This window comes from Apium graveolens, chromosome 11 (assembly GCF_009905375.1).
Source record: "Apium graveolens cultivar Ventura chromosome 11, ASM990537v1, whole genome shotgun sequence".
In the NCBI taxonomy this organism is placed as follows: Eukaryota; Viridiplantae; Streptophyta; class Magnoliopsida; order Apiales; family Apiaceae; genus Apium; species Apium graveolens.
Window position 1 is genome coordinate 2790971 of NC_133657.1, and position 11809 is coordinate 2802779.

At 31.2% G+C, this 11809-nt stretch overlaps 1 protein-coding gene and 1 long non-coding RNA gene across 2 annotated transcripts; both read left to right on the forward strand.

The window, feature by feature from the left end:
• The first annotated feature begins 891 nt into the window (after positions 1-891).
• On the forward strand, positions 892-5315 carry LOC141698272 (uncharacterized). Its single transcript, XR_012565029.1, has 3 exons — positions 892-1101; positions 1214-1280; positions 5032-5315. It is a non-coding gene; the product is annotated as an uncharacterized LOC141698272 (long non-coding RNA).
• A 2487-nt stretch (positions 5316-7802) lies between these two features.
• On the forward strand, positions 7803-8471 carry LOC141697619 (AT-hook motif nuclear-localized protein 29-like). Its single transcript, XM_074502104.1, has one exon. The coding sequence runs from the start codon at positions 7803-7805 to the stop codon at positions 8469-8471; it is 669 nt and encodes a 222-aa protein (XP_074358205.1).
• Positions 8472-11809: the final 3338 nt, after the last annotated feature.

The window sequence follows — 11809 nt, forward strand, 5'->3', positions numbered from 1 at the left end:
GACATTCTCTCCAGGATTTGTCACTTATTATCCTATTAACATTTTTAACTGAACATGTCCAAACTTTGAAAGTTTCTCTTTCCTTTTAAGTTTTTTTAACATGCCATATTTTGTGTACATCTGAGTTTCATTATGCTTAGCCTTATTACACTCTTCTAGAGTCTAAAGTATAAAGATTAATTCAGCTTTAAGATGGTCATTCCTCTTTTTGAAATCGGTTATCTAAAAACTGAACCTATCATTCTCAAGAGATTTATTTAAAGTGATGAGTGCCTTCTGTTTCCTTTCTTACACTCAATAGCAAACTGACCCATCTTATTGCAGTTGTAGCACATAATCTTGGATCTGTCCACCCCGTTCGTCTTTGAGTCCTTGCCATCCTTTTTCGTGAAATTCCTTTTGTCACCACCAGAGAATTTCTTGTGATTTAATAATATTCCTAAAGACTCAATGTCCTTTTATGATTTAATAAATATACTAAGTTATATTTATCAAACATTTCCAAAAAATAATATTTCAAGTAACAAATATTTTTTATTATTAATTAATTGATGAACATTATTTTGAATAATCTGTTTTAATACATTAATTGATAAATACTATTTTAAATATTCAGTTTTTGTATGCATCTAGGGGATGCGTATTCAGCTTTTTATATATTAATATACATACGCAAGAGAAACATGCATATAGGGTTTTTTTTATGGACACGCATTTCCATAATACGCATCCTATTAAAAAAATATAATAAATACGCATGTACCACATGCATATTCTTAGTTAAATTTAAAAAAACTAAATACGCATCATCCGGATGTGTACTCCATGGGTATTTTGGGTGGTTCATCCCGCCCATGGGTACTTCGGGCAGTTAAAATCCAAAAGTGGTGTATTTTGGTCATTGTTTCCAAAAACCTTGCCCCTTTTCCTTTTTATACAAAAAACCTCTCCACTCCTTCTTTCAATCTCTCAAATCCTATACTATCTCTCTTTCTCTCTCTCAATAATCGATTATCGCACTATTGTTTCGATTATGGGCTCAAATCGAGTCCCTTTAACCTCCTGCTCTTCGATTCTGCTTACATGTATGTATATTCATAGGTATATTTCGAAATTTCAAGAACCCATTTTGATTGGGCTCTAATTTTCATAAACCAAACCACGATTTTGGTGAACTAACCTTTGATTGTGTGTTATTGGTTCGAATTGGTAGAGCTTTGGCCGGAAACTCGGACTTTTCGAGGCACCCAAAGATCTACCGCCACCGACGATAAACTTTGGTGAGTCGATTGTGGATGATAAAGTAGTTACTGAGTCCTATAGTTCCTAAGAATCTCGTTTTGTTGACTGCATGTCAATTTTGAGATGAAATTCAAATTTTTAGTTTCATTTAATTCGATTTTGGTTCACTTTGTCAGATAATTCACGATATATATGTGTGTTTATGTGTTATCAATTCGAGTATGAGGTTGCATATGAAGTTTTATATTTTTCCAGAATTTAAAAATTCGAACAATACATGTTTAGTTTGAATTTTTAGGTTTTTGGTTCATTTTTGGCTTTTAGTTCGATATTATTGATTCGTTCATGCGTTTGAGTACTCGTTGAAGTGATATATGCTTATATAAATATAAGTGCAGATTTTTAGATGGTTAAACGTTAAAAATGATTATGTGATTTGGTATTTTGAGATTATTAATTTAGATATTATATTTTTCTTTGGTATTAGTATGATTAAAACGTTAATTGTTTCATTTTTGTGATTCTTGAGTTGGAATGCCTAAATTATATAATCTTAAGCATATGTTAATATTATAAATCGAAAGTTAGTATAAAGTTAGTAAAATTTCTCATTTTACAAGTTTACATGTCGATGAAGTTGTGAATAATGAAGTATGTGACCTCGTGTCATGATCTATGACTTCGAGTATTGACTCAGATGTATAGCTGCAAACAGAGCTGAGCCGAGTTCTGTTCGAATCTAGCCGGACTTTTCTTTTTTATTAAACGAGCCGACCCGAGCCGAGTTTAAGAACCGAGCCGAAAGTGATTTTCACAATCGGCTCGTTTATAACCGACCCGAGCCGGAGCCAAACACGAGTTTATTCACGAACAGCCGAGCCGTGCCGAACTCGAGCCGAGTTCGAACATGGTCGAGTTATCCACTAACAGTTCGCATAATTTTTTTAATCGACCTAACTTAAAGTATAATTTTATAATTTTACAAGATATATGAATATCGAATACTAGTCTTATCTTATAATTATATACGCACACTCACACTGTACAGATGTTTTGTGACATATTCCCTCTAGTAGGAGACTAACTTGACGATGTAGTACATTCAAATTTCAAATATGTATTTTTTATTTTGAGAAAAATACCAATAATTTTATTATTATTTTTACATGTTAGTTAAATTGAATAATCGATATTCATTTTTTAAAAAGAGATTTCAATCAATCCGAGAAAGTTACACAACTATAACAAAATAATATACAATTTCATGTACAGTTTATAAAATACACTATTGTTCATATAAATATAAATATAAATATTATATATTAATAAAAATGTTTTAAATATGATATTATAAATATTATTTTATAAGAAATTAAAAAAATATAAAAATCAAAAAATCAAACACATGTTTAGGAATATGAATATTGTACATAATATTTGTACACCTACAATTATAACTATTAATATAATATTTATAAGCGGGAGATAGTGTTTCTATTTCCCCCCAAATTGAAGTACCTATACGGTTATACTAATTAGCTTCTTCACAAGTCAATCTGTGAATATGTTATTCTTTCTTACTTTCACTTTATCCAAAATCAAAATTCTCATCGACTATCCTTCCTACTATCAATTACTTGAAAATTTTAAAAAAGGTGGTAGATGACTTGTTCCAAAAAGACTATCAGTTATATAAAAAAATATTTTATTTGTATTTATATTTTAATTTAATCAATAATTTTACTTTAAGATATATCTTAAATTTTAATTAAAAGATTAGAAAAATTTATACAAGTGATTAGTATATATTTATTATTTACTGTATATATAAATTTTATCCGAGCCGAGCTGAGTTACCGAGATCGAGCCGAGTCCGAGCCGAACATACAAAAAACTCGGTTCAGATTGTATACTTATCCGAGCTCATTTTCATGTTCATGATCGGCTCGTTTAAGCAAACAAACTGAATCGAGTTCACTTAAATGAGTTGATCCCGAGTTTTGTTCACGAACGAATCTGTTCATTTGTAGCCCTAATCTAGAATAATAGTAGTTAAAGATAGAATTGTAGTATGCGTATATAGATATAATTGAATTATGTTATTATGGATTGGTGGTGTCGATAAGATATCGACTAGTGGTCTGATAAATAGAGGAGGTGCTGCCCGATTTTCTAAAAATGTAATATGTTTCATAAAATCACGAGTACACTCCTTTATTTATCAAAAATACTTGGTTATTAGTATAAGTACCTACATATAGTTTTCTGAACTTTAATATAACTAATTTAATTTATTCTAATCTCAAGTCCTATTTAGTTAATCGTTACTTGATTAGATTAATCCCCTAAACCGACTTAGTGGGTGCATCTTACCACTTAATTATCTAAAGTTCTGATCTAACTAACCTAAATCATATTTTTGAAACTTTGTTTTCAAAAGAAAAACTTTATATATCTATACATAGTGAAATATTTTGCAAAAAGAGTTTTCAAAACCTATTTTCTATATTTAAACTTTCAGTATTTTAAATGAATGTTTAAAAAATGTTTTCAACTTGATTTCAATTACGTAAACCTTAAATGCACCTACGTGTTCACATGATAAATGTGTGATGTGCTTGAATGTTATTCAAATATACACGTGATAGTGTCCTATTATGTGTGTGTATCAGGATATTATCCGAAGGGTAGATTAAGTTAGACATTCAGAGAAGAACGTCTAGTGTTATAAAAGATACTTAAATAATGTCTTTTTTTGTATTGAATCGAAACTTGAGTACGTGAAGAGTAAAAAATAAAAGGTTGTTATAGATGGTCAAGTAAGGAAAGATGGTCAAGTAAGAAAAGTGTGGTCAAGTAAAGAAAGCGTTGTAAGAAAAGTGACCTTCTGACCCTTCCTCGTCTATATTTATAAACTTGTTCTATTCCTTTTCATTATATGATACACATTTTATACTTATTCCTTTATTTACAATCATATCATGTTTTAAAGTGTTTTGCTTTACTTTAAATTTTAATTGTAAAAATTTATAATACCTATGCTTCCCTGATAACCCTAATTTATCTATCATGTAAACTCTTTCGGAAAACAATCCTCTAAGAACTGTCCTCTGAAAATATTTTTAAGATATAATACATAAGCTTTCTCAAATTACGATCCTTCTTGAATACATTTTCCCCTTTTAAACTATTTATACCTTGTTTTCCCTAAATTGAACTTAAATAATGATATTAGACTCGAAGGAGTCTTATTCATTCAAATGACTGGTAATATTTTAAAATTAAATATTTTTTTACTAAAACTGATTTAGGAATTTTTTTTAAATATTTTCTACGAGTTTCTACAAGTTGGAAGCATAAGCAGCTGAGTAACGCCGGTCCAGAATTTTTCTTTGGTATGTGATTGGCTAGTAATGAGACTAGAGAAACTAGTTATGCAACTAGATGAGGCCAATGTGTTGTCTCGAGTACCGTAACGACGTCCAGATGGACTTTATGTCTAGTATGGGGATTTTACATGGCTGATCACCCAACATGATCCAGAGCGTTTAAAAAAACTCTAATCTTAAAACAATATTCCAGTAAAAGTTATTTTACAAACGATACTTTTGATTTACAAGTCATATTGATCTTTATAAAAAGATAGTTTCCAAACCAGCCAATCCTCTTATACATCTTGTTGAATTGTTAGTCAAATTATGAATTATGGTTGCTTGCTAAGCTATTATAGCTCACTCTTGTTTTGTTATCTCTAACCTAGCTCACTCTTGTTTTGTTATCTCTAACCAGTGATAGTTAAGCAAGAGAATGCCGAGTTATATGTGAGTATACATGAAAGGTGCATATTGCGAGTCCCCGCGTATAGTGAGAACTGCGATGCCGTCTCCAATAGAAGACCTTTTGGTAAATTGTTAATGTTGTAGTTGTATAAAAGATGTATTGGATTTAGTTGAGAGCTTGTAGTTAGTTAAGACATTTGTATAACTTCATATCGAAGTAGTTTTTGTAACTTGAGAATTGTTTGTAAGAATAATGGTTTGGTTTCATCAAAGATACTTGTTTGTTTCATACCATTACCTGTTTGGATCCTATGTTAAGTTAGGGGCAGAGTCCTTATATTTATTTTATATCTAGGTTTTTTATTGTCATTCGGTTGTGCCCCCCCATCTAGGCCCCATCCTGGGATGACGTCACAGATAACCAGTATGCTGGCAAGGAAGTTAATCGCATGCAATCGCACAGATAATATATAGGCTTTTCATATACTCTTGCAGCTTTGCCTCAGATGGGCCAGGTTAGTCGTATAGGTTCCAGTTGTATTAGAAATTATTATAATATAAAGGTTGTTAGTAATATTGTGAGATCTTGGAAAGTACATTTGGTTTGTAATAACAAATGTTACTTATTTTACATTGTTTCTAAGGCTATAACTTGTGTGTGTAATAGATTGGGGTTTGTGATATGATTTTTGTTGGATTATTGAGTTAATACAGGTTTCACATGATTGGATGGTTCGTAATGATCCGAATTCCTAACCGTGAATTTGGCGCATTATATTTTACTACATATAACTATATACTTGGGGGTTGCTTATATATTTCTATATAATGTCATTATTCAAGCACTACTTTTGATTTTTAGTAGTGAGTATTATGATAACATTTTAGTTGTGGTACGGATGAGCAAGAATTAAAAGACTTACATGCTTGATGATGTGTATCACGAGGCTCTAGAACATATCAGATAAGTTTGTATTATTTCGCGATTGTTTTGTCCATTAGGAGGCATAATATGAATGACATGCATGTAGTTAATTTTGTCATTTTTTGGCTAGTTGTGGTAGATGAAATCTAAAGAGTTTGTTATTTAGAATGGTGAGAAGGCATTTTGACTTGATAGTGGTTTGAAAATATATGTTATGAGAATTTATATTTGGTCGATTTATGTATTTATATATGATAATTTACAACAATTTTAATACATTATTTTTATAAAATAGAAAATGATGTTGATGTTATATTAACGGATGTATATTACACATTGTGACATTGTTTGTTTATGTCTAATGCATTGTTAAAGACCATTGACAAACTAATTTCTAAGACACTCTGAAACATCTATTCTATAAAATCCATATTGTTTAACATGTAATTAGATAACAGTGCCGAATCAATGTAAAACGCCCATGTCCTTTCTCTACATCCACGAAAACATTAATTTTCTAATGTCTATTGACCTTTTTTGTAATAGTGATCTCCATTCTTTAATAATTTTATAAAATCTTAATTGATTGCTTCCGAAATTTGGATACGATAAGATTTTAATAAAAAATATAATATTTTTAATTAGATATGATTTTTTTTATTGTAGGGAACCCGCAGCCGCTACCCTTCGGATACGCACTAGGTAAACCCCACGGACTCACGTAATAGTCTGCAAACCACGTGAACCAAGTAAACCGCATTTAAGCGACAGACTCGGACTCAGGAAACATAATCATAAATTCTTTTTCCGTAAAATTTGAACTTGTGACCAAAAGGATAGTTATTATTTCTTTAAGTAACTGAGTCAACCCTTGCGCCATTATCATATATGATTTTGATGAATACTTTTAATAAATATCATGCCAGACTGTCTAAACTCAATATCAAAAAATATCTTTCATAATCCGGATTAAATATACCTTCATAAATATAATTTAGATTAAATACGCATACAGTAATTTAGATTAAATACGCAAATAGTTTGTGAATGTAACCGCCCACGCGCCATCACGTGCTAATAAGCTAATCAAATCCTAATTTATTTTATAAATTTGTAAAATCAAATTCCACCATTTAAGTTCCCAGTCTTTATGATCGACATCATCATGCATCTAACCACTTATCTTTTCATTGTGTAAAGTTAATCAGTAATCAAATCTGCATTCATGCATACAGGCACAATAAGGTGTTAAATCTAGTTATTTCCTTCTATAATGTCATTGGTCTTTGCAGTGCTTGTCCTGAAAAATTAAACTGTTACATGACGAATTAACAATATATTCATATTTAGAGTTATATGTCACGCGCTAAATGGTAACTTAATAATCATGCAAATGGAGTATATTCTAACATCCTCGGTCTAAGAAATTAGTGACTAATTAATCATGCAATTAGAGTATGCACGTAGAGCTCACGCACAAAGAAATAAATGACTAATAATCATGCATATATCCCACGCGCTAAAAACTAGTAACCAATAATCATGCAATAAGTTGACGAGGGTAGGATGTTACTCGGAAATTCATATTCAAGTAGCACTTTAGACGGTTACTACATTTGTAACAAACCGGTGGCATAAAAATCAAAGAAAATCAATACCAGCCAATATCCAATGGATTCTATTTTTTAATTTAGCCATTTATTCAAATATCTGATTATAATCTAGATAACATATTTTAAAATCCATAATTATTGTCTAATCGGTTTTAAATCAAAACAATATTTTGAATCATATAAATATCAGGCATGGCCGACATGTAGTAATATAATAAATCAGTGTTTTATGTTGTATTACCAATGGAAAACAATAACAACCCAACATGGAACTCTTCCCAAATTGTTCAACAACTGCTCCCCCCTCCTTCACCACACCACTCTGATTCCGAAATCAATCCCCAGAACAACAGCTCTGTAGGAGGCGGCATTTCTTCCCCAAAACGTCGCCCACCAGGCCGTCCTCGTGGCTCCAAAAACAAGCCTAAACATACTAATGTCAGCAACTGTGAAAGCCCCAATACTCTCAAGATGCACTTGCTCGAAGTCTCATCTGGTGTCGACATAGTGGAGACCCTCAACAACTACGCAAGGCAGAGAGGTAGAGGCGTGTGTATCTTAAATGGGAACGGGATGGTTTCGAATGTTATCATCCGCCAGCCTGCTACTTCTTCCTTGTTTGGAGGCTTTATTACACTGCCAGGTGCTTTCGAGCTTATCTCGATTACTGGGGCTGTGCTTCCTCCCCCGGCTCCGCCGGGATCCGGGAGCCTATCGATCTTTTTATCAGGAGGACACGGGAATGTTCTTGGGGGGAACGTTGAAGGTCCTCTTATTGCCACAGGCACAGTTGTCTTAACTTTGGCTTCTTTTGCTAATGCAGTGTTTGAGCGTATACCTGTGAGGGACAACGAGGCAGTGGAGCTGGAAGATGCAGGTAGTGATGCTGCTGCACCAAGACACCCCTTTTAAATGTTGGTTCACCAACCCAGCTACTCAGAAAAAAGGTTTCTAACCATGATTTCTCTTGGCGGGTTATTTGTTAAGTTAAAATGACTGACAGAAGAGTTGCAAATTATACATTGAAATAATGGTTGTTCTTTTTGCTATTATATCAACAGAGGAAAGTTCTAGGGAGATTGGAGACTTTAAATCACATATTATGCAATCAAAACACTATAAAATATATTATTTTGTCAAGTTTTGTCAAGTATGTTTTAAGAGTATCACTAATTCATGATTCAAAAAAAAAAGAGTATCACTAATTCATTAAAATTATTAAAGATCATTTAAGTTTAATAAATAGAATGTATATATTCTGCAAGCTGAACAAATATTCTGCAAACTTAACATGTTTTGCAGAATAAAATATTTTTGTAATGTTTTACATGCAGAACATATATGATATTCAAGATTTTGAATAAAATAAGGATCTTTGTAGAGTATGATTCGCAAAATAATATATTTTGCAATATTTTTATGTAATATTTAACTTGTAGAACATAAGTGGTCTTCAAGGTCTAAAAAAAAAATGGTCTCCATAGAATTTAACCCTATATCAACAATGATTTTTTTATAATATTTTGTTAAGTCGTTAATTAGTTGCTTATTAATTGTTGAGTTTACTTGATGTTTTTGAATTAACTAATTTGTTTATTTATAAATATACACTAGCGACTAATTAACATTAATAACCAACTCATCATTTCACATTTTTTTATCCAAAAAACTAGTCCAAGAAATAAATTATTGGTCATAACTCTTGTATCAACTACTTATACAATATCTTAATATTTTTAATTAATAAATTTATTAGTTTGTAAAAAATACTTTTTGTTATCATTATCGACGAATCTTTAAATTCATGTTTCTTACATGTTTATTGCATTCTTAATCGTTTATTATAACGCAGTGTTCGGTATTTATATTTTATGTTTCTTCCTACGCCTCACGAAATGATGACTTATTAATCTGCCCTTATGATTATAAATGCTTTCTCCTACAATTTTTATGACAAAATGACAACATAACACTTCAAATAAAAATATTAAAGATCCATCGAGTAATACTACATTCACAAATTTTTTTTACAAAAAGGTTTCACAAAATGAGGTCGTTGGCCAGTGTAGTTTTGTTGTTCATCGAGCCAATTTTGCTTTATTTTAATTTCACTTTTCTATCAAAATTTACTTTTATAATTAAACTTTTCTATTCTTTCTTCTGTAATAAAAAACTTAGTATTAACGAGAAAGTTGACTTAATCCATTAAACTATACCAAACACCACTTACTTTTATATTTTGTTATCCTAATGATGAAAATCAATTAAGTTATATAATCATTCAATAATTATTTATTATAATAATAATAATAATAATTATTATTATTACATTATGTAACATAGGTTTTAACTTTGATTATTATATTAAAGTTAGTGGAAAAAAGTATTATAATATAACAATTGCTAACATAAAAAATGTAGCTCTTGGTTTAAAACTAATATGTTCACATGTTAATTATAACTAACATAATAACCCGTGCGAGCCACGAGTTATTTTCTAGAGTTTTTTATGCATGCAATTATAATATTTTTAGTTATATTTTTATTTGTAAATGTTGTATAATGTCTAATGTATTTATATGTGTATCATTTTCATACAAAACATTACTAAATTACACAACGTTTCCAATATAGCTCTTTAATAAAAATATATATATTCTTGTTTGTATTGTATAATTGTATTAATAAATGAATATAAACAGGGTAGTCAGTGTACGTTTAAAATGAAACAAATAAACTCAATATGTAGAAGTTGGTTATGGGTTGATAAATTAATTATTTGATTATGGGTTGAAGTTGGATAAAATACCAATCCTCTGTGACAACACCAGTACTATTGCCATCACTGAAAATCCATTCGAGCACTCAAGAACTAAGCACATCGACATAAGGTATCATTTTATCAGGGAACATGTGATGAATGGTACTGTGGAACTTTATTTTGTTCCAAGTGAGAAATAATTAGAAGATATATTTACCAAACCTCTTGATGAATCAACATTCAAAATTTTAATAAGTGAGCTAGGTATACATTATGCAGTCAGATTTCCTGTTATGACACTTGTTTGAAAAAGCTTTCAGACTCAGTAGACTAGACCATATCAATGGCTACTCCTAGAAGTTAATAGTTATAACGGCCATCTGGACTCTCAGTGGCTATTCTTAACAGTTGATGAACGTCTCCATCAATGTCTATGCACTTTTTCGTAGCCATTGAGAGTGGGTTATTCTGAAACGTTCGATGCGGTGTGGATACATGCATCAATCATGTGTCTATATTCACGGTCATTTCTATTAATGAGTGACCCACTTTAATTTTTACAGTCCTATTTTACACAAATTGGGAAATCTTCTTTTATTGATTTTGAGAGTATAAATAATGATTTAACTTGGTAAATTCACTTTTACACAATCTTAGGATTTCTTAAGAACAAAAAGAACTTCTCTCTCTCTCTCCCCCCTAAAACCAAACCCTTTTCTTAAAAACCCAATTCTCTCTTAACAATGGCTCCTTTTAATATCATGTCCAACATTGGGTTCATCTACGAGCAAAATAACTTTGTGGCTTATGTAGATACAGACATTGAGTATACTGAGTTTGTCCCAATTATGAAGTACATCAAGAAGTGCAAACTTTCATATGCCATGCTTGAAGCTCCAGTCTTCTACCGTGAGGTGGTTGAAGATATTTGGACTTCTGCAGAATATGACAACACTAACTTGGTACTTTCTTTCACTCTTGATGATGTTAAATACACTGTTAATTCTAATGTGGTCTCTGCATGTTTTAAGATTCCAGAAAACAAAGTATTAGTTGAACCTTCTCATGCTCAAAAAGGCAAGAGCATTGAAAAGGAAGTTAGCTCATCCCTATTGATATCCTCCCAAAAGGATTCCACTATTGAACAAGTTCCCAGACAGGAACACAAAAAAAAGGGGGAAGGACACTGTTTCCCAAGACACACATATAAAACATGTATATTCTAAGAAGGGTAAAACTTATAGGGGTGCACAGAGTTCACACACAACATAACTCATCTCAACTGTTGAGTCTGTGTCTTCTAAAAGTCATCTTGATGTGATTCTTATAAATGTGGAGTCACAGCCCCACTCTTTACAAATTACATTTGAAGCGACAAAAAATAGCTCACTTATTTCTTCCATGAAAATTGATTTAATAGCAGTTTCCCAAGCTGATTCTCCATCTTTAAATCTCATGGAGGAGCCCCATTCTAAAGCTGATGATCATC

Excerpts from the sequence above, each read along its gene's own strand:
- LOC141697619 (XM_074502104.1), top strand. The coding sequence starts at position 7,803 with ATGGAAAACAATAACAACCCAACATGGAACTCTTCCCAAATTGTTCAA.